We start from the raw sequence: 27,189 nt of genomic DNA on the forward strand, positions 1-27,189 counted from the left end.
ACATGTTTGTATGCATGACTGACAATGTCGGGGCATGCTCCTAATGAGATGACGAATGGTGTCCTGGGAAATCTCTTCCCAGATATGGACCAGGCCATCGCTGAGCTCCTGGACAGCCTGAGGTGCAACCTCAGATGGACCGAAACATAATGTCCCAGAGGTGTTCTACTGGATTTAGGTCAGGTGAGAGCGGGGGTCAGTCAATAGTATCAATTCCTTCATCTTCCAGGAACTGCCTGCATGCTCTCCCCACATGAGCCCGGGCTTTGTGCACCAGGAGGAACCCAGGACCCACTGCACCAGCACAGGGTCTAACTGTAAGTACAAGGATTTCATCCTGATACCTAATGGCAGTCAGGGTGCTGTTGCCTAGCCTGTAGAGGTCTGTGCATTACTCTATGGATATGAAAACCGGTTGTGCTGAACAATCTTACCGGCACCATAACATTCTCCACGACTTCTCCAGACGCTTTCATGTCTGTCACAAATGCTAATTGGGCTCCACAAAGCTGGGCAGTGAGCACAGGGCCCACTAGAGGATGTCAGGCCCTCAGGCCACCCTCATGAGGTCTGTTTGTGATTGTTTGGACAGAGACAGTCACACCAGTGGCCTGCTGGAGATCATTTTGTAGGGCTCTGGCAGTGCTCATCCTGTTCCTCCTTGCACAGAGGAGCAGATACCGGTACTGCCGATGGGCTAAGGACGTTCTATGGCCCTGTCCAGCTCTCCTAGAGTAACTGTCTCCTGGAATCTCCTCCATGCTCTCACGACTGTGCTGGGAGACACAGCAAATCTTCTGGCAATGGCCTGTATTGATGTGCCATCCAGGACGAGTTGGACTACCTGTGCAACCTCTGTAGGGTCCAGGTATTGCCTTATGCTACCAGTAGTGACACTGACTCTAGCCAAATGCAAAATGGATGAAAAAACAGCCAGAAAAGATGAGGAGGGAAAAAAATGTTAGTGACTTTAAGACATCACAGATGCTCGTAAAACCATTCCTGTTTTGGGGGTTGTCTCATTGTTGCCCCTCTAGTGCACCTGCTGTTAATTTAATTAACACCAAAGCAGCTGAAACTGATTAACAACCCTCTCTGCTTAACTGACCAGATCAATATCCCAGAAGCATGACTGACTTGATGCTATACTCTGATTAAAAAGTGTTCCTTTAACTTTTTTGAGCAGGTTAAATATGCTTAATATGCATAAAATAAAATAAAAAATATAAAGAAAATCTTCACTGTCTTCTTTTTACAAAACCTGGTTTGATTTTAGCTTTTTCATGGTGGCCTGGAGGATCAGTTTGGGGCACCAATACAGCAGTAACACAGATGTCACTACATGTGGAATATTTTAAGCGGATCCAGGGCCCCAAAGTTTTCTGTGGTTTAGAGTTGGCTGTCAAATCTCCAACTCACCCCCTCTTCTCCTCCTCACTGTAGCTTTCCTGGGCTCTTTTCTACAGTAATTCCTCATTACCTCAGCCTTCTACATTTTCAGCTCTTTGGAGAAGTAAAGTGACAGCATTTTTTTCTGTCTTCCCTGGAGTTACTGTACCTCTTCACTTTGATCTTGACTTAGACACTTAAACTTTTACACCCAACTCCCCTTGTTCAGCATGATGTCGACAAGACTGTAGTGGCAGAAAACCCTCATTAGACAACTCAGGAGCACCCCTTGTCCCTCTTAACTCATCACAGATGCTACCTGAGAGTCTTGGAGGCCCATTCTTAAGTCTTTTAATGAAACATCCATGTGTGAAATGCATCTTCAGACATGTCAGCCATTCATGATTTCCTAAGAGCACCACAGGATGTAAGACAGTCAGCATAAACAGTTATTCATTTGTTTCCTGCAATCAAGCAGCTTGGTGCTATGCTTAAACAGTGGGGTTCTTTTTATCTGAATGAGAACTGCTCACCAAAACCACATGTTTGCTGTTGGGTCACTCACAACTATAATCTTCCACTGACCTCAAATGATACAAATGTGACTGGAGAGCAGTTTGTGCATTTGGAAATCAGACTTGGTCTGGCTCTTTTATAGTGTAGTGCTTTTCTACTCTATTTGAACATTCAAAGTACTTTCTTACTCCAAGCCTCACACACACACACACACACAGACACTTTTTTCTATGTCTAAGCCTAGCCACTTTTAACATTCACACACTCACACTTCGATAGATGCATCAGGGGAAACTCGGGGTTCAGTATCTTGCCCAAGGATATTTTGACATGGAGACCAGAGGGGATCAAACCACAGACCTTCCGACTGGTAGAGAACCTCCTGAGCCATAGCTGCCCTATTTATCTGTCACTACTCTCCAAACATGGTTTGAGACCGGATTTTCATACAGTGTTTGTTATAGGTATATTTTACCATTTATTTTATCTCTTAAGAAAGTAGGCATGTAAAGCATGAAAAACTAGGTTTGTTTTTTTTTTGTTTTTTTGCAGAAATCCACAAAGAGAGACCCACACTGGCACAGGAAGAACACAGCAAACTCCACTTTGTACCTTCCTGTTCTGAGGTGACAGCAATAAGCACTGCACCACCATCACATTACTTACATTAATGCATGAATGTGTAGACTTTATTTTACTGTTGGAGCTGCTTGATGTAGAGCTTGTAATTTCTTTTTTTGAATAGCACAAACAGAGTGTGAAGAGCTGTAAGGCACCTAAAAAGAAAAAGCTGTTTGCCTTGCAGCCTATTCTCAGAGTGAGAAAACTAGACATCAATTTAGCTACTCCAGGACAACAGAAATCAGTCTACCACTCTGTTCCTCCCCAGGCTGTCAAAACTATTTTCTGAGTGTGTGCTAAATTTCAAGTTTACTCTGAACCATCTGACTATAGGACCTGCAGCCAAAAAAACACAGTAATTTGCAGGAAGACCAAGCTTCAGCTGAGTCTACAGGATGTGTGTGTATAGTCGAGTCCTCTGACAACAACCTAGGGCTACTTAACTTCTGAATAGAGTCTCTGAGCTGGTGAAAGACACAATGAGAGGAGTTTGTCATAATGGATGCAAGGCAAAGAGAACATACTTGCACATTAGAGGGGTTTATGCTATTGACTGTTTATGAAAAAGGAGTCCAGTTTGACTCCAGCTAAGGGTGTTTATAGGATGCCGTTTACAATCTCTCACCTCAAAATATTCCTCTGCCACTTCCTACCAAAGCTTAAAAGAGGTTTTTAGATATATCACTATATTATTATTATAATGTTAAAGATGAACAAAAATATAAGTTTGCAATGGCCCAAAGGCCTCATCTAAGCATGATTGAAATGCAGGATCTTAAGAGAGCCGTGCATAAACAAGAAGAGAAGAGTGGCTTGTAGTAGCTTGTAGAACCACCTTTAGCAGCCCAGCTAAAGGTGGTTCTACAAGCTACTGGATTATAGATTGTGCTTAGGTTATCAGACACTGCTTCTGAATTTTGTCTAAGTTTTTGTTAAATACATAATGGCACAGTGTAATATGTCCTGTGTTGTTTTTCATCTGAGGTTGTATTTTCCTCATTTTAAAACCTGGTAAGGACTAGATTTTTTTTTTTTCCTTATGTCTTAATATGTAAAACCTTAGCAATGACAGGTGCACTTTCTTTTTATCATGACTGTAAATAAATGAATGGAAACTAGATTCAAACTCTCACCTGTGACAGAGCCTCAGAATCAGTGTTGTTATATTGCCAACAAAAGAATAACTGTGTGCAGCTGAGGAGCAGACATCAGGCAGAAGGTGGTAGATGAGAAAGATAAGATACACTAAAGCTCTGTTTATCCCCTCAGGGATATTAAGCTGGTATATCAGGAAATTAACACAGGCACAAGCAAAGAAAACTGAATTTCACAGAGCCAAGCAATGTCAGGAAGTGAGTGACTCTTCAGGGCAAGCAGGCCTTTTTTTTTTTTTTTTTTTTTTTTTAACCATTTCTCATCTCAGGGTTGTAGACAACAGGAGCTTCAAGCTCTTTTATACTCCCATTTTAGCATCATACTACATTTGAACAACAGCTTCAGCCCACAGTCATACCCCCCCCCCCCCCCCCCCCCTTACCTCTCACCAAGCTGCCAGAGATCCAAATGGGATTTCACAGTTTTCTTTTAGCAAAATTTGTTTTGTTGGCAACCAGTAAAAGTGTTAGAAAATACCACGAGGCAACCACCATGTGGCAACACTATTGATTTAGCTATTTTTGTACAATGAAGCAACAAAGGTCTAGTGATAAAATAGAATTTGTTTTCCCCTCCTGCCTGCGGGTCATCAAGATGTGAAATGAGACTGGTCTGTCATATTTGGTAACCTTTAAACTGCTTGTGTCTACTAGTGTTTGCTACAGGGAAACATTTTCTAGCATACCACTTTTCAGCTATGAACTACAATTGTTCTTGAAAAACAAACAATGGCAACATTGCATAAAAATGTAGACCGCATACAATGATGGACATAGGTTTCAGGTCTATCCTGTTTCCTGTTTCAGCTCACAAGAGTGCCACCCAGTGTGGTCTTCTGCTACTGTAGCTTATCTGCTTCTGTTTCCATTACTGTTGTCTTCCTATCATCTTGAAGCAGTCTGGTCATTCTCCTCTTAAAGAAAACATTTTTAGAGATTGGATATTTTCTGGATATTTTCCCTGTAAACCCTAGAGATGGCTGTATTGGAAACTCCACCGGCACCTATGATGATGCCACGTTCAAAGTCACTTAAATCCCCTTTATTCCCCATTCTGATGCTCAGACGCTTAAACTTCAGGAGGCTATTTTGACCATGTCTACATGTCTAAATGCACAGAGTTGCGACCATGTGATTGGCTGATTAAATAATTGCATTAATGGGTAGTTAAGCAGGTGTAGCTAACAAAAGGTAATAAGGACATTTATAAAACCCTGATTTACACGCTCAGTAAACATTTTCTTGTTGAGTTTATGCTCTCAATCACTGGTTTCAAATTTTATTTCAAAAAACATGACTTTTTTTTTTTTTACATTTTGGTCCCATTCAGAGTGAAGTAGGTGATAAGCTGTGTCGTTGGTTTCTCAGTTCGATCCATCTCGCTCACAGCTAAAATGGTCAAGTTAAGGGTTTCAAAATAGTTAAACTGTAGGGAGTTAAACTAGTAGGCAACATCATGGTGGCTATCTCCACCTTTTACATAGTAATAAAGGATAACACCTACCAAGCTCAGCAGAGAATGAGAAAAAACTATGTTATTAACAGAAGAACTGACCTATAGTGAAAAGAGTCAATAGTCTTTGCAATTATTTTGTGCAAAAATGTGTGTCAAAGTATGACTATGGGGACATATTTGTGTTGTTGCAGCATTTAATTTACCACCTAAGATGTGAAAATTCACACAACTCCCACATCCTCTCGTATTCAGAAAGAATGAGGTTATATGTCAGCATTTGGGTTCTTAATTTTCAGCCAGACTGTAGCTGAGGCCAAATACAGCATGAGAAGAGGGATCATCTGAGTTTTATTATGCAGCCAGAAAGGGTGAGTGGATAAAACAAATACACAGTAAAATGTCTGCCACAGTGAAGCTGAAATGCACTGACACTTCAAACAAAACTGAAAATGTCTGGGAGGCAGAATAATTTTATTTATTTAGATACAGATTGCCACTTGAGCAAAATCAGTAGTCTTGGTCTGTTTTAAAAGGCATTTTACCAATAAGACAGTCCTTTAGAAATGTGTATAAAGGTAATTTACATATATGAAATTGTCATTATTAAGTGCAAAAACCTAACGCTGTCTGTTGTGCCCAAATCTACAGATGGCTCGATCAGCGATGGTTGCCAGCACTGCCTTTGGGGTTTTGACTCTCGTCACACTGCACATATGAATAAGTCATTTAAGGCAGCTCTGCCATCTCTTCTGTTTCACCTCAGGGGGCAGGAGGCTGCTGAAGTTGCTTGGTGCTTGTCCAGTTTGGTGGACCATGAATCCCTCAATCAGCGCTCACATTAGACTATCAGTACAGCACCAGTACCATTTGTTGTTATCCCAGACATACATTATTCTGTACAGGGTCTCTTGCAGAAAATCCCACTATAAGCAATTCAGTTCTTAAGCTATTGCTAATGACGTAGAGTAAAAACAGTATAACTAGTTTTGATAAATCTGCCAGTGCACTGCTGTTAATTAGGCTGATATTGTTACTGCATTGCTGTAACAATATCAGCCTTTGTCTGATATTGTTACAGCAATGCAGCATGCGTGACACCCAGGTTTCATACATGCAGTCTTCATTAATACTGACCTCATTTGTTGGACTGATTTTTGACGGTCAAAATTCTCTAGACTTGACAGTTCCAAATAGTATTCATAACTGCAATGAAATACTAATTATATAGTATCTATTGAGGATAAATCCATCAAACTATAGTTACAATTCATATTACAAAACATCCATCAATATGAAATTTCACCATTAACCTGTTTTAAATTAAAACATATGGGAAGCAGATGCAGGATATGAGAGAACTGCTTGATATGAAACAAAAATGTGGCTGCATGAAAGCTGAAGGGTAAAAATAAAATAAAATCTGTTTTTTTGAGAAAAAAAAATTGAGGTAAACTACAGGAAACCATCAAAATGAAGCAGAGAGTTTTTAGAAAGACAAAAGATATACCGTACCAGTGGAGAAACTGCTCATTAGTATTGCTGCATATGTACAAGCAAAGCAGAGGGGTGGCATCAAATACACCAAAGCAGCTGAGCTAGAATAGGTGACCCTAAAATTAATGGGCACCTCTCTTACAGAATTATGCAAACACATTTCATTAAAATGGCACAGTTTTGTGTAGGCAGGCATTAATTTCACAGGCCTTCACAGATGTGATGGGACCAGAACTAAAGGAGCCACCAGATACCATATGTTAGTGATTTGAACCTAGAAACGGTCCAACTTCTGTTCTATTTCTTCACTTCCAGCCACACTGCTCTCTCACATTTCATCATCCGACATCAAGAACCCATTTGTACTAAGCAGGTGCACAATAAATGATGGACATTACTAGAAAATAAATATAAAGAGACACCGAATACCTTTTCAAACTGACCATATAGCCACCCAAGAAAAGATCAACAAAGCCTGAACAAAAACAAACTGATAATTTTTTTATGCAGCACAATCCCACAAGCTTTTTGAAGAGAAGTTTCACTGATCTTTTCCAAAGGCAGACACAAGAAAGCTAAAGGCAGTCCCATAATAAGAACAGCATTAAACTGAATCCATAACTCTGCAGGGAGACGCATATTTGCTTTTAAAAAAAGTCTTCAAGGTCCCTGTAACCCTTCCAAGATCATTAAAAGAAAGCATTAAAGAAGCAAAGTTTTCAGGAACATGTAAAGAAGTAACAGAGGTATCCATGCACATGGTAATAAGCGCTTCTAATATGGTGCAGATGAAGCAAGACTGTAAGCTATTTAACTCAAAGGAATATAAAAGAACATGAAAAAATGTTAAGGTTAATTGGTGATTCTAAATTGCCCATAGGTGTGAATGTGACCCTGAAAAGGATAAGTGGAAGAAGATGGATGGATGGATGGATGGATGGATGAAAATAAGGAAGGATAACTTTGGGAGAGCTGGATGATGAGATGAGCTGTGAGAGATCGATCTGCAGGAGACACAGTCTATTACTTACAGTGTAGAGTTCATTTGTCACCTTCACAAGCTCCTCGTGCATCTGGATTCCAATGTCCTTGCTCTGAAAAACAGCAAAAAGATAGAACAGGGTTAAGAAAACAAATAATGTCTGAGCCATCAGCAGTGACCTGATGCAACAAACTCCAGTTATTACGCTGCCACTATGACTTTGGCGAGTCACAGAGAAACAGCTCAACAAATATTAGATGGATGACCTAAAAAACTGGTGCAGAGGGTGTACCCAACTTTTTTTTTTTATTGAACCCCACATACAAGTGAGAATTTGCACTTAACCAACACTTTAGGTTTTAGAGACATTTACAGAATTACAGTTACATATTAACATTGTCATATTTTTAGCAGACCCACATCCTTACATGTTAGGCAAAAGAGGAAAAAAAATTGAACTGCATATCAGAACTAATTTCTTGTGATTAAGGTACAATACATTACATGTCACATACTGCATATTTAGAGCATTTCTACATTTTGTCTCAACAATGCAAAAGTTTGTAAAACAGTCCTTCTGACAGCTTGCAACTTGACTTTTACCACAGAGCATGCCTCACGTCCCAAAACACACAACACGCTCATAAAAGAAGGAGAAAAAAGTGACAGCAAACGCATGAACATCTGTTTGTGTGGTGGGGGGAAAAAGAAAGCCTTTATATGAAGAGTGAGGTGAGAAAACAACAACAGGATATCTCAGTTTGATGGTCTCACACATTCAGAAAACAGAAACAACACCTTTCTATCTTAACAGAGTGACTGGAAAGTGTTATAGCTGAAAAAGAATGACACAGGAAAAACATCAGTACAATCTGAAAAAGAAAACTGTTTGTACTTCCTGCTAATTTGACTTGAATTTTTTTTCTCATTACAGCAACACCTACTGCCCTTTGATACCACAAAACTCAGAGTTTTATTTAAATAATTTCTGCTTTTCAGTTTATGTAGTTTTTTTTTCTTAGTTGATATTCAGTGTAGGTCTTGAATACAAAAATTTAAACTTATTTTCTTAGTCTAGAACCAATTTTGGTTTCCCATCCATCCATTTTCTTAACCACTTATGCAATCAGGGTCACAAAGGTCTGGAGCTTAACCCAGTGGTGATAAAGTGAGAGGCAGAAAGATGGACACTAATGCTCCGTTTCACACCTACTACCATTATATGCCTAATAATTGTGTCTTTGGACTATAAGAGGAGCCCTACAAGGCACAAGGAGCACAAACAACTCCATACAGAAAGGCTGTAGACAACCGAGAGTTTCAAACCAGGAGCCTTCTTGCTGTGAGGCAACTCACTGCTCCACCATGCCAGAATTTCTGGACATTTTGATTAAACATAAGATGCTGAAACACTGAATTCTTAGCATGAACTCAGTAACCCAGTGATCCAAACAGGAACATTGACAACATGGGTGTCCTAAGTAAATAAACTGAATAAACTCAACTTCTTTTGAATTACAGCAGAAGCTTTAGGGCTAAACTAAGAGAAGCAAAGTGTATGTGGAGGTTTGATTCTACTGTCAAAATGCAGGGGTTCAAAATGGGGAGGGGCATGAAGTTCTGAGGTTCCTTAACAGAACTGACTGGTGTGCGAATGAGAACCAAAACAGTTCCCTGGACCCTGAAGACCTGATACTTTGTTGTTTGGCACTTATTTAATGTGTTGGCTGGAAGGTGTCACTACAGCCATGAGCACTGGGAACATTTTCAACTGTAAACTGCAGTACAATAATACACTACAAAGCACACATGTCATTAAATGTCATAAAGAGTTAGATTTTATGTAAGCATTTGACATGTTTTAGAGACCAAAATGATGTTTGTACAAGAAATTTAGAGATGTGTTAGCTACAATACATAATTTCACAATATATCCATTGCTACAAAAATAATCAAACCAAAACATAAAGCATTAAGTATATGTTCACAAGTGGCAAACTGACATTTGTTAGTTGTAGACTGGTGCATACATGTGAAACAGTTTGTGTTTGTGATGTATGCTAATGTAAGAGGCAAGTGGTTTGTCAAATAGGCCCTCCTGTGTGCATTACATTTCTTAGTCACATCTTTTACCAGAGTAAACAGCTGACTCATTTTTTTTTTCTGGTGTAAGGAAGATAATGACTCAGCAAAATGCAAAACAGTCATTTCACAGTATTTTTCTGTCAAATCAGTAACGGATGTATTTTGCTTTAATAAAGTTTTGCTGCACCTATACAGACAAAGCATACCTGAACACAAAGCCTGCTCATATACACACAATCACACACACCCTGACCGAGTGTTTTCATCAGCTCAGACAATATATTGATTTACTTTAATTTTCTTCTGGGGACTGTTACCCTAAGCATAATTACTACATGCCTAACCCTAACCCTTAATCTAGATATAACTGTCCTGTCTGTCCTAAAATTTAACACATTTTGTTCAGGAGAATTAATTTTTATCTCGTACTAGACCCCACAATGTGACTGTGCAAATAGAATTATGTCCCCACAACACAGGTTAAACAAGTACAAACACACACACACACACTAACTCAAACCACATCCACCCTCAGTCCAGAGGCGTTCATTGATACGTGAAAGGTAACCTTTTATTTGACCACACCCTGGTGTGCTATGGTAGCTGTGCTTGAAAAAACTTGCAACACATGAGTCAGAAAATAATTATAAATGAAAAAAAAAAAAAAAATCCATGTCTAACAGTTTGTTCTTAAATGAAACACTGTGTGTAAGGCTAATTTACACCATGGAGTCCTGCACTAAAAAAACGCCAAAGATTTAACTCTGTCCGTGAAGCTGGATTTAAGAAATAAGTGATAAAAGTTTTTGGTGCATGTGTAGCGCCATCTTGTGCCAGTATAGAATGCGACGTCACTGGGTTGGGTTTATGTTAGCTAACTAGTAAGAGAACTAAAAATAACTTTTATATTGTCCCTGGCTGCAACAATGACTTTTCTCAAAAAATAACAAAACCCAAGGATATACTGTCGACTTTGTCTCTCTGTCTCTTTAACAGTAATTGGTTTTACATTGCTGGCTAGCTGCAGCGAAACAGGAAAATGTAGCTATTAGCTACAATGTTCGTGTTTGTAGTCGACGCAGTCCTCTGGTTTTTCCTTATCGGGTCGGGCGTTGTCCCCTTTGGGTATCGTAAGACCAGCCGAACGCCTGTCGGTGCTGTGTTGGTGGAGGATTTCTGATTTTGCTGTACTGGCACAAGATGGCGCTACACATGCTCAAAAAACCTAAACTTTAAAAATGTATTTCTTAAATCCAGCTCGACAGAGTGTGTTACACTTATGACATTTTTTAGAGTAGGGCTCCGTGGTGTAAATTAGTCTTTATTACACATGTAGGGTTTCATGTCCACTTTAAACCTGATTATAAAGTACACTCAGAAGAAGAAAATCAGCGCAGCCTTGGTAATAAAGAAGGGACTTGATGTCGCAGCTTTGTTTTTGTTCGTTAATCTGGATTGTAAGCAATAAGTTCTTCCCAAACAAGCACTAGACTGAATGTGATAAATGAAATATATCCTGAGAGAGCTCCAGCAGCTGGTGAATGGCATCTGTATGCATCAGCGGCTCTGAGGTGAGACAGACTGCAGCATGTACTGCAGAGGCTTGGGGGATGAGGAAGATTTCATTGAGTGAGTAAAAACTGTGATGCAATGCACTGTAAGATCTGTGGCAGGTCATATTGCTAGAGCCCTTTATGATAAATGTACATGTTTTTTTAAAATCTTCCCTTAATAAAAGGCACAAAATAGAAGATTATTAATGTATTCTCTTTGAAATTAAAAGTGATGTAGCACAGAGAAGGCAGCGGAAAAATGGTGCATTCTGTACATTCCTACTTGCCACACCTATTGTAATTACATTACTAAGACCACTTCCCCACACATTCATCAGAGCACACCCTTTCAACTCTGATCAGCCTGTCAACTGTGGCATAACAAACTAATATTCATTTATCAATATTATTTCCTTCTGCAAAACCTTTACTTGATAAACTGCTTGTGGTAGTTGATACAGCTTTTGAAGATTACGTTTTGTTCACCCTGTCCAGCAGTTTACCGAAGTTCATTTATTTTATATTAACATTCGTAATTTTCTGCAGAGCAGCATGACATTATTTTTGAAAGGTGCCGATGTCTTCCAACAACAAATACCAGAGCCTTTCATTCATATTTTCGACTATGGAAAAAAGCTACCCAAGGGCACCTGACTCACAAAGTGCTTTCTCTCTTTTCAATTCTGGCACAATTTCAGACTGGCTTCCAAAGAAGCACACACAAAAACGTGCATATTTCCACACACAACTACACAGAGTATCAGAATACAGCCTCGAAAGCAGAGTGAAGTTCACCTACAGGAAGGCCTGCCAGGTGAAAACAGCCTTCTGATGTTTGGATAAGACCTCAGTCATCTCTACTATGTGCTGACAGAGAGCCAGACGTTGCTCACATTAATAGGGGCTGTAGACCCTTAGACCAGGGGGTCTCAGCTTCATTTTCCCCAAGCTGCTTTAACTGCTCTGCTCTTTATCTGCTCCATGCAAAATGTAGACACCTTACTAACTCCAATGCACACTAAGAGAAAGCTCAATACTGTATTTCTCTGGACAAACATCACTTAGTAAACCAATGCTTTTACTGTTTTTCAGCAGCCACTGCTTTTATTATAAAAGTTTAACTTCACAATAACAAGAAATGGCAACACTTAATCAGCAAAATTAAAGCTTAAAGACAATCTCTGGACAACTTCTGGACTCTGACATTTTGTGCACTGGTAACAAAGTAGCAACAAGCAAAGAGGGAGGTCGATAGTCTTACCTTTTTGAACAGGCGGATGACGTCCTCGCTGATCTGGGCCAGCCGGACAATAACATTGTTGGTGTAGATGTCACTGAGGGTGGCGTGGTCACGACTCTCACGCCTCGTCTGGCTCAGCAACAGATACCAGCAGTTTACGGTTGACAGCAAGTGCTGGTCTTTTCTGAGATAAGAAGAGGAGTAGAGAACAGTTAAAGAGATTTTTTTTCTGAACACAATTAGGTCTGAAACAAGTGTAATTGTAAATTGGGGGAAAAAATGTGTTTTGCTTCAAATTTTCAGATTTATCGGGATGTACATTGACTTTTACTACTTATCGTGGTGCTTTGCACTAAATGCTAACATGCCCACAAAAACAATACAAGCATGCTTATATTTGGCGAATATTACTTTTGTCATGTTTAAGTTTAACGTGTTTATATTAGGACTGGAATCGGCAGATTTCCAGCGCCACAAAAATGTCAGTGACAGCAAACCTTACACTTAGACACAAAGTGGCTAAAGCTATCCAGAGCTCAGAGCCAGCAGCCTTTGTGTGAGCCTCGGTATGAGCAAAAAATTAAAGTGGTGAAGAGGAAAATTATGGAGACAAATAAAAAGGGGAAAAGGGCCGACATCCTGTTATATACCTGACATTTGTTTTGTTATATCAGTCTGTTGCACCTGCTTTTGTTTGGTAAGGTAAAACACATTACATAAAAATAAATATAAATTAAATAATTTTCAGTTAATTATTTGTACCTCTTTTCGTTATATGTTTACATATAATGACAATAACGTCTTCTTGAATCTTGAATCTTGAATTTCTTTTCAGTTGCACTTTATTTCCAGTTGTTTTACTGAGAAAATATACTGTAACACACTATAGTGAGGAAGGTTTAATCATTTCATTTATTATTAAAATAACATTTTGCACTGAAAACAGTTTTTTTACGCGTGTATACTGTCAGTCGACAGAGCCTGCTTAGGTAAAAAAAATCTAAACCGGCCAAGAAAATTGCAATTGTGCATCTCTACTTTGTAGGCTAATATCTGCTAATTAGTACACTCCAATGATTATAATGTTTTTGGGGCTGATGTAGACTTTAGGGACCAAAAGATTCAATATAACAAACTATTTGATAATGCCATTTCTAAACCTTTTTAAACAACAGTATTTTCTGTCAAAAAAGTTTTTAAATTGATGCTTATAGTACAATATTCAACATAGACAACATGTTTATGGTCAGCTGGGGCCTTTCTGTGTGGAGTTTGCATGTTCTCCCCGTGCCTGCGTGGGTTCTCTCTGGGTACTGGTTTCCTCCCACAGACCAAAGACATGCATGTTGTTCTGTGCTGGCCCTGTGACTGGTAACTAGCGGCAGTCAGTCACAGCCTGTCCTTTGCACAGTCTTACCACTCAGTCACAGAGTGTATCCTGACTCTTGCCCTATGACAGGCTCCAGACCCCCATGTCCCTGAACTAGATAAGCAGTTAATAAAGTGGATGGATATACCAAATGTAGTTTCTGTGAAAAGCCATTATCTGCAACAAAAATGGCTGAGCAATAAATCAGCTGAGCTCTAGCATTGTGCACAGTACTTGTGAAACAGATGAAAATGTCATCAGACCAATATTATATAGTTTGGCTAAAGATTAACATAAAATTATTTTTAGAATAAAAATAAAGGTTTCCTTTTGTCATTTCCATTTTACCTAAGTGAATGTCTGTCCTTTACTCCATCACTTCCTTTTTGCCTTCTAAATCACTCCAAGAAATGCTACAGCTAGCAAGGCACCAACTGGTTAAATTTATAAAGCCGGTGACCACAGTGATCCAGAGAGTCACGGGCTCTGATTGGTGCATAATCAGTTTAAACTGTCTCCGCCTCGGGTGCTTTCAAATAGCAAGACCAAGGCACACAGACAATGAACAAGTGTGTGCACACACACACACACAATCCCTTCAAACCCATACCCTTGTCTGGATTCAATCTGAGCATTAATCAATCAACCAACCCCGAGGAAGAGACAAAGAGGAGGGGTGGTGGGGTGTGGTGGTGGGAATGAGAGCAAAGAAGGGAGAGAACCAGAGCATAGCAGTGCAGAGGATTGGGTTTCACTGTTGAGGGGAAGAAAGCGATGAGCAGCACCAACATCAAAGACATCCCCTTCAGAGAGCTTCCATAATGCTAATCACATCTAATGAAGTTAATATCTTGCAACTCCAGAGTTCCCCCACCATTATTCCTTTACTTAACTCTGCCTCTAAACACACTTACATGATGCTGACAGGATACAAACGGCAGCACATCATCTTCATAACACGTGTGTAGAGCAGCAAATAGGATAGCATTTAGACCAAACTTGATCTGTCTGTTTACTGCGCCGCCTTCTTTTTAATGTTAGATTGAGCACAGTGTCTTCATGCACTTTATCTAAAAGGTAAGTCAGTCCATTTAAAACTCACAAAAACTGAGTAGTAAAGATCTGAGATAAGCCAAGTGTTGATCAAAAGCCATATTTCACTGTGGAAGAAGCAATATTCAAATAATTCATCAGGCTATTAACTTGCCATATAACAGTAATATGAAGTCATTTGTAAGACTGTGTAAAGGACAAGCGGGACAAAGTAAAACCTAACATTAGTAGGTCTAATAAAGACCATACTCTCTGTCATTCCTCTGGGATGACCTATTTTGACTGTCTCACCATCCCTCATTTTGTACCAGTTCTGCTTGACTGACCTATCTACCCATAAGAGAAGCGGCTCCGTGGTGTATAATTGCTGTTTGTGGTTGAGAGGTTTAAGGAACAGGCACCTCTACTCTCTGCTAATCCCTAAAAGTGGTCAGAGATGCCTCATCTTACCCCTAAGCACAACCAAGCTCCAATTGTAGTTTTTTTTTTATCCACCCAAGCACTGTACACTTCCCACAAGCATAAATCTCTGGCCCACCTATGATGATTTAAAGTGCTTGTGGACCTTCGGTCCCTAAATATGGCCACTTTTTTCCTTTAATGGCTGTTTAACTTGACTGGAAGACCAGATTCATGCCACTCTGAAATAAATAGAATGCAATTTTCAATTTTTAAGTTTACTCAACAGAACTAAAACATACAGCCTATAAAGAAAGTTGTAAAGCTATTTTCACATGAACGCTGCAGAATATCAGTAGAACCATGTTGGGAAATTATCCTTTCTCACATATAGCAAATATTCATGAAATGACTACCGCTAACATGCTACTCCATCAGTTACAAAGTTCAGGGCTGCAGTACATGTGTGAAAACAACTTAAGATATTAAGGCTCTGGGAGTTTAGTTAGACACAGCAGTGATTCAAGTTAACAAGCCCCTATGTTACCATACACTTCTCAGTGTCATAATATACTATGAGTGTACCAACATGTACAGCATACTGTTAAGCCAGCATAAAGTTGCTTGCATGAATATGACCTGCCCTTAGGAAAATACAGCCATTGATAGTATACCTGTGTCTATAGTTAGCTACTGAGAAATCTGACTCAGAACCATAAATGCCAGACTGATGGTATCACAGCTCATGACAGTCAGTAAAATTCATCCTCTGAAGTTCTCAGTAGTCACTGAGATACAGTACTGTGCAAAAGTGTCAAGCCACACCTCAATTCTTTACATTTAGCTTCCAAACAGCTGGAAATTCTTGTCATTTTTAAAGTGGTCTTAAGTGATACATTCAAAGTTTTTCATTTTCAATCCTGTCCTTCTACCTGACCAGTTCCAGAGGAAAGGTTTGTTTTGTTTGTTAATCCACTTAACATTGATCTTTGAATCATTCAAGCATAAAAAAAAGGCACCTAACTCAAGGGATGAATCAGTGTTGTGTATACACATAACAGACAACTTACAGTTTTAAATTGCATCTTTAGTCACTTTGTTACTAGCAGCATGCCACAAAAAAACTGTCCCCATTTCTTTATTTAATCTACAGAAATATGCTAAAGATAACGCAGTTTCACAGGTATAAAATTCTATTTTTGCACCAACAAGGTGATTCCCAAAGAGTGATTACTGAAAAGTTGTCATTTCTAGAGTAGATGAACCGCATCTGACAGTCAGTCATGGCCTTAAGAAATCGGAAAAAAATCCAGCAAAGACCTGACCCAAGACCTGAGAAATGCATCTGACCCTTCAGCTGATCCATCTCCTGTTCACTGAAGCCTCATCAGAAATAGTCTCAGTTGAAGGGTGGCTGTCAAGAAGCCATTCATAAGGAAGTGAAACTGGGAGAAAAAGAAAGAAGTTGAGGCATGCCAAAATACACAAGAACTGGACTGAAAATCAACAGGTTTTACAGAGTGATCGATCCATATTTGAAATTTTTGGTTCAAATCGTTGTCAATATGTACAAAGGAGGTCAGAAGAGACGTACAAGTAGAGACTTTGTCAGGGTTTGAAGCTGCATTTCAGTCAGTGGTGCTGGGGATCTTGTCAAAATTGATGGAATTATGAACACAGAAAAGTAGAATAAGATCCACCAAGCAATACCATCTGGAAAGAGTCTAACTAGCAACAGCTTCATTTTTCAGCATGACAATGATCCCAAACACACTGACAAAGCAGAAAAAGCACCTGGATAGAAACAAACAAACACACACACACACACACACACACACACACACACACACACACACACACACACACACACACACACACACACAGACACAGTGGAACACTATCAGTCATGGATTGGCCTCCCCAGAGCCTGGACCTCAACATCATCTTGAAAGAGAACAGAACAAAAGGCAGCCAAGATCCAAAGAAGGGCTTTGAATGTACTTCAAGAAGCCTGGAGAACTATTCCTGAAGAACACTTAAAGAAATGACAAGAAAGCTGCTAAGAGAGTTCAGACTGTGCTGAGGAATAAAGATGGTCACACTAAATCGATTTTCAAGCTTGTTAGAATTTTACAAACTTTGTTTTTGCCTAATATAACATGGATATTTGTACTTGTTTCAGTAAATCACTACACCTATTTCCAATTTTCTAAAATACTAAAATATATTAAAAAAAAAAAACCCCACTTCTGGACCAAAGTATTAGAGTGATACTATGTGCCCTAGGGCCACACTGCTACAGTACAAGGTAAAAAATAAATAAATAATACAAGCCACTACAGTAGACTTATCTTCAGTGACATCAATTATTTTTACCTAAAAAAGAAATGCTCTCAATGCTCTCAGGAATGAGGAGGTCTGAAAATGGAAGGGTGCAGATTTTTAATGTTGTGATGTAAAAAGCTGGCGACAAGAATAATAAAGAGATAGCGGACACAAGATCTCCTTGTTTCATGACTGGTGCCCTATTTTCACTAAAATTAGGAGCATAAGGTCAGTAATTAGGCCTGTGTGGGAGCAGAGTCTGTTAACACAGTACTAAATGTAGCTCCTCCGCTTTTTTAAGTACTGAGACACAAGCTTTTTCCTTGCCAGTTCTACAGAGGCCTATCAGTCATAAAAGACAGAAAATTCATTCCTCATCTCTATGCTGTGCCCACTTCTCCCCGATTTCCTGTAAAAGGATGAATATCAAGTGAGAACTTGCAGGTCAATTACTCTTGAGGGCTTCAAATGGTTTGGCTTTGAATGGCTTCATGCCCTCAGTATTTATACACGGAATATCATTAACATGCAGAAGAAGGCAAATGATGAGCTCTGACAGTCTCTAGAGAAACAAAAAAGGAAGAGGAAGAGGAGGAGGAGGAGGAGCACAGCTTTCTGGCATCCTGTTACAGCCGTCTCATTCTGCAAAGCACTGTCTGTCTGTCTGTCTGTCTACATAGTTTTTAGAATCTCTGCTCCCCATGTACGGCAGATACATACATTCAGCATAATCTGTGAACAATTCAAGGAGAATGAAGAAGATGAGACACAGTGTCAGTGGAATTGAATGGAGAAACAAAGCAAGAGTGCATGGTTGGAGAGTATAGCAGTAATCCTCTGATTCAAGGATAAACTGATGGCAAACTGTCTTCGTAATATGCATACTCTGAACAAGTGAGCATTGTATAGAACAGTGCCCGCGCTTTAGTCATGGTTGCACTGAATGCCACCATCTAATCACCAAGAGCCTCTGATGTGTCTGAGCCAGGATTTCCAGAAGGAAGTGCGTATTTATCAAACCAGGACTCCGCTTTATAAAGGCCTTTAATCCCCTCCACACTGCCTGCCTGCTGCTTATCAATGAAACAGCCAAGGAAAAGAAGAAAGAGCCAAACAGTTTCAAAAGACAAGGGGCACGTGGGCACATGCAGCTTGCTTTGCCATTTAAATTTTCTTTTGCCCCCATTTTCCAGCATAGCTTAAGTATGCTACATTGCTGATTTGCACATCATTTAGGGTTGGGTTGTTTTTTGTTTTTTTTTATTGGAGGGGGGGTGACACATTGCCAACACTTGATAATGCACAGCTGTAAAGACACATGGGGCAGAGCAAGGCAGAGCATGGGGCAGTGTCAGTGAAGAGGAGACAAATCTGAAAAAGAAACTGCAAACCAGCAAATTTATTGATACACACACACACACACACACACAGTGATTTCCACCAGCTAGAACTTCAAAAGCACTACACCGACTGAGATGAGATTCAGCTCAACCTTTTACCCTTTTAACCCTTAGACCACCGGAGAACAGCCATACTTATAAACACAATGGAACTAAAATCATTGCTGTAGGTTGATGCTATCCTACAACAAGATGAATCATTCCAAATAATTATATCATAACTGAAGAGCATAAACAGGTTTTGAGGCTCTTCAAAGAGAAACTTGTTGTGAGAACAAGCTATATGACAATATGTAATGCTGTAATATGAAGCAATATCCAGTGATACAAGTTTCAAGCTGTGTCTATTTGACCGTGACATGAACATCAACATCTCCTGAATGAGCAAAGGTAACTTCAAACCAAAGAAAAAAAAAAGCTTACATACACACAGATCTCACACTATAAAGAGATCAAACATGTTTTCCCCATTCCTCTCAAACCTAATGAACACACACACAAGTTAGACACCACTACAACCCCAGCTTTATCGCCTACTGTATGTCTTTATCTATATTAATACTGCATGAGTCCCCTTCTTGTCTATATCAAAGACAGACAATACCAATCATTTCTGATTTGATGGGTTTTTTTTTTTTTAAAAACCTATTCATGATTTACTCTTAAATGTCTGTGCCATAATTAAAATCAAGTCAGCTGTTGTCTCTGAGGGACTGTGTGATCAAGTAAGCAGGGTTTTTCCTGGCTCAGAATAATATTATTTTCACTGTGGCAAATGGGGTAAAGTGCAAGAGCAAAATAATTCTCAGCTGGGTTGCTGCAGTGTAGCTGTAGCTGCAGCAGCTGTAAATCACAGTGGCATTCAGCTTGCTAATGAATCTGCACTGGTAGGGTTCAGCCAGCAGCTGTAGGCAGGAATCCAGGACATATGGAAGTCCTGGTCAGAATGACTCCATTTTACCACTGTGTTTTAATGTCCACTAAGCTGCTTATGAAGGACCCCTCAGCAGTACAGCACAAGGTTTACTGAGCATAGCTTCCTTCGCAATGAAAGCTGGTCACCTATGTGAAAGAGTGTTGAGAAAACATAGTTAACAATTTTAGAAAAGTATGATAAATCAAAGGCATAACATATTTTCTTGCTATTCTGATGGCAAATACTGCATGATTGTTTCTTTTTTTTTCTTTTTAGGAAAAACACAAGTGCTCTTCTTGCCCATTGAGTGTTTTAGTGGCTCCTCGTTAACTTTACTAAAGTGGTAGGAAAGGCAGAGCAAAGGGTGTGTCACAGCTGATTACCAGGATTTGTGGTTGCCTGCCTGCAGACCAGGAGTTCAGGGCAGAAGGTGCAGCAATGTTATAAACCTTTTTCTGGCATTATCAAAAGCTCATGAACTCCCTCAGGATGACACATTGGACAGTTTGAATTTACTGGGCCCTAAGCAGTTTCTGTCAAATGCATGCAAAAAGTGAGTGTCCTGAATGAACCTTTCACACCCCCCCACCCACACTTCCTCCTTTAAAGGTTTGTTAGTGCATCAGTTCTTTCAGATAGCGAGTCCAGAGTATTCTCTAACAGTCAGTGTAATAAGCTTTTAAAATATCATCCACTGCTGTCTACTTAAAATATAATTTTACTGTAAACCTGTCAGTTTATATCTCTGTGGGTGATCTTTGCCCAGACACTGCTCTGAAACACCTGTTGGGTCACCATGAGCAGAAAGTATAAGTAGACCATATGTTTTAGGATTATTCTTCTAACAGCTGTCAATCACTGCGTGGATAAGATCAACAGCGCAGTCCAAAGGTTAAGCCACAGTGTAGTTCTGCCTTTTGTGAGACTGTCTTTAGAGTAACAGTCACTCTTAAGACAGCTGAATCTATGTGCACGCACGCACACACACACACACACACACACACACACACCTATATGACCTTTCGTATGCAGAATTCTTTAGAAAATCAAAAATATTTCTGTTTTTTGCTAATGAGCATGTGATTAAAAATCAAGTGGAAGGTGAGGCAAAAACATGAATATCTAGGTACAAATCTAAAGCAAGATTAATATAACCCGCTAAGCTGACTTTTTTTCCCCCACTTTCAGACTTTTAGAGGGTAAAAAAACAAAAACAGGAAATAGTGTACTTTTTGTGCAACTACATTTCAGTTACCAAGACCTGTTATATAATTAAAATGCTGCTTGCACTTTAATGCATCAGCTACAAGCAATAAATAATACATCTAAACATAACCCTAAATGTATTCACTCCGTACAGTCTGTTAATGCTTTAACTACTGATTCTGTCATGTTATACAGGACAATTACACCACTCTCTCCAGCAGAGTTTTCAAAATAATCTGCTTTTCATTAACAATTAGTAAAACTAGTAATATTTTCTGATAACGATTTGAGAATTAAGTAGACCTTCTTATGGAAATGTTGGAAATCCATTTGTGTTGTTTCCATTTGAAATAATCAGAGTTGGCGTTCGAATACACACAGTGTATGTTGGTGCAGATTTATGTCTAAGATCTGCTGCCAGATCACAGCTCAGTTAGTGCTCCCATTCCCAAACTGTACTAAGCTCGCCCACTTGCCTGCAAATTAAAACCAAGATTAATATAAATATATTATTAGTAACCCACTAAGTTGACTTGCCACTTTTTTTCTCACTCTCACAATTTCAAAGAGTTAAAACAAGAAAAAAGAGAAAGAGTGCTTTTTCTGCAACTACATTTCAGCTACTAAAACTAGTTATATTATTAAAATGCTGCTTACAATTTAATGCATCACCAACAATTAATAAATAATACATCAAAACATAACCCTGCACAACTCTCTCAAAAAAAAGGTTTTCACACCTGAACAAAATAATCTGTTTATTTTTTCAAGAATGAGGCAAAATACTAATATTTTGTAATAAAATTTTTTGAGAATTAAATCAATTTCCCTTCTTATGGAAATGTTGCAAATCCACTTGTATCATTCCGATTTGTTAGAATCAGAGCTGGGGTTTGACTACACACAGTGTATGCTGGTACAGATTTATGTATGAGATGTGCTGCCAGATCACAGCTGGGTTAGTGCTCCCATTACCAAACTGAACTAAGCTTGCCCGCTTGCCTGAGGTGCTTGATTTTGGGAGTGGCAGGACTCAATTTCATGCCCTGCGTGAGTCATGTACCAGTGTGTTGTGGTAATCTCTTGCCAGGCGATGCATTATTTCTTCACTGGCATCCATTTCAGTATTTTCAGAACTTCAAATCTAAATAGGTCAGAGCTATAGCAGATCTGATTTTGAGCTGATAACATTTAGTGATATTCCTTAGCCGCTGGTTTCTCCACTCATTTAGATCTATATTGTCTTTTTTGTACTTTGCTACAGGGTTTACAGTTTTCCCTCTTTTAGCAAATCATGACATGTAAAAACTTTGAATTCTATAAAAATAAGGAAGTCATTTACTCAATATTTGTAATTTTTGTTTACTTTTACTTTTATCTCTTGAATGAAGCTTCATCTTCTTCATTAACAAGCAAAAGCTTAATATACCAGTGACACTGTATGGTGCATAGATGATCTTTTCTCAAGGTGAGAACTATCTTTTGAAAACTCACATCATTTCCATTTTAAGCATAAAGCTTTGATCACAGCTTATAGAAGTCAAGTTCTAATTTATAGTGCCAAGAGTATACTTAAGGTGGTATGTCCAACCTTCAGTAATTTAAACCTCTAATTAACTGTGTGTCATAAAGATGTTGACTGTTAAAAGAGACATTCGCTGACAGCACAAAAATAAAGTATTCTGTTGTATAATGTTGCAATGTGAATAGCAACAGGGAAGGCTCTTACAGTCAAAGTGTTTAGAGAGGAGATAAAGTCACTTGACATTCATATGATAAAGTAAAGGAAATAAAGCAAGTAGCTTATAGAATTTAATTTAAAGTCAAATTTAACAAGAAGTCATAACTTAAACATTAAGGAAAGAAAATATGAGAATGCACCTGCACTCAATCAACAACAACACACAAATACTCAAAAATTATGTACATTAAACAGTACAAGCAGTAAATACTTGATGAATTAATTTTCAACTCACTTAAACTGCTGGTGTTCTCTGGAGCTGCGGATCTTTGAGGAGAACCTCTCAGCCAGTTTCTCCAAGCTGCGGGAGTATTCCAGTTCAATCTCTGCCTTGCGACGAAAGAACTCCTGCAGGTCCTGCAAGAGCTGGATACGAGATTCAGACTGCTGCTCCAGGCATTTAAACTGCTCCACCAGCTGGTTACGGATCTCTGTCCAGCAAAACACCAAAAAAAAAAAAAAAAGACATTAGTTGACACAAAACTAAGAAGTGATATGACAAAAAAATTAATAAATTTCACAGGACTCTGCAGTCCTGTGAAAAAGTAAGTACATCATTACTGCTTCTATAGGAACTAAAAGGGTATCAGCCAGATGTTTTGGCAGTTTGCTGCTCTGGAGCATTCAAGTGTGTGTTAACACACTTGACATCCACTCCTGGGAAAATTGTGGCGTTGTGTTAACACACACAACGCCACAATTTTCCCAGGAGTGGATGTCCCACAAATTCATCCCGAGGTCAGACTCTAGAGGCCTCAGTTAGCATGTTAAATGTTAAAATTCATGACAGTACAGTTAGAAAAAGACTGAACAAGCATGCCTTGTTTGGAAGGGCTGCCAAGAGAAAGCCTCTTCTCTGTAAAAAGAACATGGTACCATGGCTTAGTTTTACAAAACAAAAAAGAAAAATCTACAAGACTTCTGGAACAATGTCCTTTGGACTAAAGTGGAGATGTCTGGCCACAGCTCTACATTTGGTGAAAACCAAACACAGCATATCAACACAAACTTCTCATACCAACTGTCAAGCATGGTGATGGAGGGGTGATGATTTGGGCTTATTTTGCAGCCACAGGACCTGAGCACCTTCCAGTCACTGAGTTGACCATGAACTCCTCTGTATAAAAAGTATTCTGGAGTCAAATTTGAGGCCATGTGTCCGACAGCTAAAGCGTGACTGAAAGTGGGTCATGCAACAGAGCAATGATCCCAAGCACAGCTGCAACTCAACAACAGAATGGCTGAAAAAGAAACTAATCAAGGTGTAGCAATGGCCCAGTCAAAGTCCAGACCTCAACCTGACAAAAATGATGTGGTGGGACCTTAAGAGAGCTGTGCACAAATAAATGCTGCAAACCTCAATGAACTGAAGCAACACTGTAAAGAAGAGGGGGCTAAAATTCCTCCACAATGAGAGAGACTGATAACGTCATACAGAAAATGATTATGCCAAGTTATTGATGCTAAAGTGAATCGTGGGTTACACTTAGTTTCTGCAGGAGTCTATGCAAAAACTCTCTTTTTCATTACTGTTTATTGACCACAAATGGGAAAGAAGAGAGTCAAGAAACCTTTATAGGACTGCTATGAAGTAAGTCCAACAACTTGAAAATATTAACCAAGTAATATATATATGTATATATAACACACAACCTTATAGCTATAAGAGGCCTTTGATAAAGTTGTAGAATTCCCCATGTCCACTCTTACTACAAGAAGGTAACAAAATGAAAGGCTGGACTGATATATAATACAACCCAGTTACAGCCACACAGATTATCATGGAGAGTATAACCCTGAAGAACCTTCAAATTAAATTGAATCAACAAAACAGAGAAATCTGCCCATAATAATTGAAAGCAGCAGCACAGTGCAAAGAGTTAGCTGAGAGTGAGTCAGTGAGTTGACCTTTGTTTATGACCTCTCATGAGAATTCATAACTTGCATGTACATCTAAATCAAACAGATTTAATTAGAAATACTTCACTCCCCCCACTTGGATAAAGTAGCAACATTTCGCCTCAAGAGGAACATGGTGTTACCAGCCAGACTACAGATCCTTCATGCCAGCGGGAGCCACAAGCAAAAACTCGATTCCCCTTTGTAGTGCTGTCATCAGCAACAATGATGCCTCAACTCAGGAACAGAAAAATGCCTATTCTGTAGAACAAAATTATACTGTTAAGCAAGGAGCTCGAGTAAACAGGATGAATCTCACTTCAAAAGAGGAAAAAAACCCCACCATGAACTCATGTGAAACCTTTATTAGAAATCACAATTTTCTTGATAAAGCTATACTTTCACATCAAATGTATTTTTCTCTCAGTGCATTTCAAGAGTCAAGCATAAAAGGAGGACAAAATGAAAAGAATGTAAGGTTACTGTATAGCTACCAGTGCCGCTGCCACTGTTTTTTATGCTTTCAGGGTTTCTCTTGTGAATACTTCATCCTAACCTATGATGACTAAATAAAGCCGAGAGGATGATGTTTATTCCCGTTTAGGAAAAGCAATTCCAACAAGCAAAAAGTAACATATTGTATTAACTTTTTCCCCCATACAGAAAATGTTAACGATTAAGATTTTCCCACAATAAAAGGGATCTTTTGTTTACTTCTGCATGAAAATGTGCTAAAGTAGCAGCTAAAAAAAAAAAAAAAAAAAAAAGAACTTCCTAATGGAAGTCACGTCATGTTGCAACATCCTTCATTAACATGACTCACTGCAAGTTATAACCCTTAAAATGAAGACAGGATGAATCATACATGTACAGTATCAAAGCCATGTCAGTGACGCTCTGCAGGCAGATGAACTGCTAACTGAATGGTAAAACCACAGCAGTGACACAGACTGTGTTTTCATGCTGGTGAGGGTGTAATTTGGACAGCAAAGCCTTTATCACGGATATATGCTGGCTCTGACTGCTGGGGAAACAGTAACGTTATGCACGGGGAGCGTTTGCTCTCCCTGTGATGTCGTGCTGCCTGGCCTCAGCCTCAAGCGGCATCCTTCACTCTGTGGTTAACCATTGTCCCAGCCCTCCCCTTTATCCACGGGGCCTCCTTCTCTCTCCCTCACTGATCTTTTTTTTAGTGGGAACTCTGAATCAGACTTCAAGGATATATAGCATTTTACTACTTCACTTCTGTCAGGAATGTTTTGCTTCGCCTAACATTCAGTTATGTTTGAAGTGCTCTTTTTATTCATATAATTTTTTTCTTTACTTTAAAAGAGAAAAACAGGAACCAAAGCATTCGAGCCAAGAGAAAAGAAGCCGGAGGAAAATGTGACAGCAATGTGCACGAGTGACACGGAGGACTTTTAAAAACATTCTTTTATGAAAAGGGAACCATCAGCTGCAGCCTTGCTTTTGACAGATGAGATTGGAAAAATAGGTCACACCAGAAGTGTGCCCTTCCCTCTGAGAAACCATGAGCAATTGGAGAATTATTCCCTAAGCATTTCCAGCACATTGAGTATGGCTTGATTTGCTGTGGTTTATTCAAAGTGAAGAACCCGCCTTTGGTTTGCTTCAATCTGTGAGGTTGGCAAATATGCATGCAGTAAAATTAAGGATGCCTTTTTTTTTTTGAAGGCAACCAAAACAAGTTAATATTTTATATTTTATTTATAGCATTAATATTTTGTTAGATAGATAAATCTCTCTAATAGCCATTTGACATCCTCTGATATAAACATTAAAAGACTACTGATTACCCAGATAAAACACTCAGTGAGTAGCAAGACACACAAACTTCAATGCTTTTGAGAATTATTACATATTCAAACACTGATGGCCCTCCTGCCTTGGCTAGAACTGAAGGGTATCATATGAAAGAAGTTCACAGTCAGGTTTTCTTTGCGTTAGCACAAAGGTGCTTACCAACTGTTAAACCGGGCTTTCAGGCTCTGTGTGCTCACATAAAAAGGGGTGTTTCACATGTCATATGACTCTTCCTCTGCACAAAATGACCTCTGTGAGTGCCGCCTATTCCATTCAGACACGTTATAAGATGATGATGATAAAATGGGGATTAAAAAAAAAAATCTATAAAGAACATAAAAATTTAAGAATAAAAATGCAACACTGTTGCAAACAGTGAAAATCATCAATCTAGCCCACAGAGCTGTTGTTTATTTGTAATGCACTAGCGGCTAATTAGAACTCTGAAACATTAAACTGGATACACTTAAAGATGAAAGGTTTCTGTCCCAAAGGAGATGTGGAAATTTAGTTTGTTGGCAGATCAAAGTGAGTTTCATTTTGTTGATTGATAGGTTCTTGTAGCTT

General features: G+C 39.0%; 1 protein-coding gene across 1 annotated transcript in view; it reads right to left on the reverse strand.

Annotated features, from left to right (window-relative positions):
* srgap3 (SLIT-ROBO Rho GTPase activating protein 3) overlaps positions 1-27,189 on the reverse strand; it is a 63,293-nt gene that overhangs the window by 22,041 nt on the left and 14,063 nt on the right. The window contains 3 exon segments of the mRNA XM_030729982.1: positions 7,662-7,724; positions 12,512-12,674; positions 23,135-23,330. Of these exon segments, the coding sequence (XP_030585842.1) occupies positions 7,662-7,724; positions 12,512-12,674; positions 23,135-23,330 (422 nt within the window).

The sequence above is a fragment of the Archocentrus centrarchus genome, chromosome 5, assembly GCF_007364275.1.
Source record: "Archocentrus centrarchus isolate MPI-CPG fArcCen1 chromosome 5, fArcCen1, whole genome shotgun sequence".
NCBI lineage: Eukaryota > Metazoa > Chordata > Actinopteri > Cichliformes > Cichlidae > Archocentrus > Archocentrus centrarchus.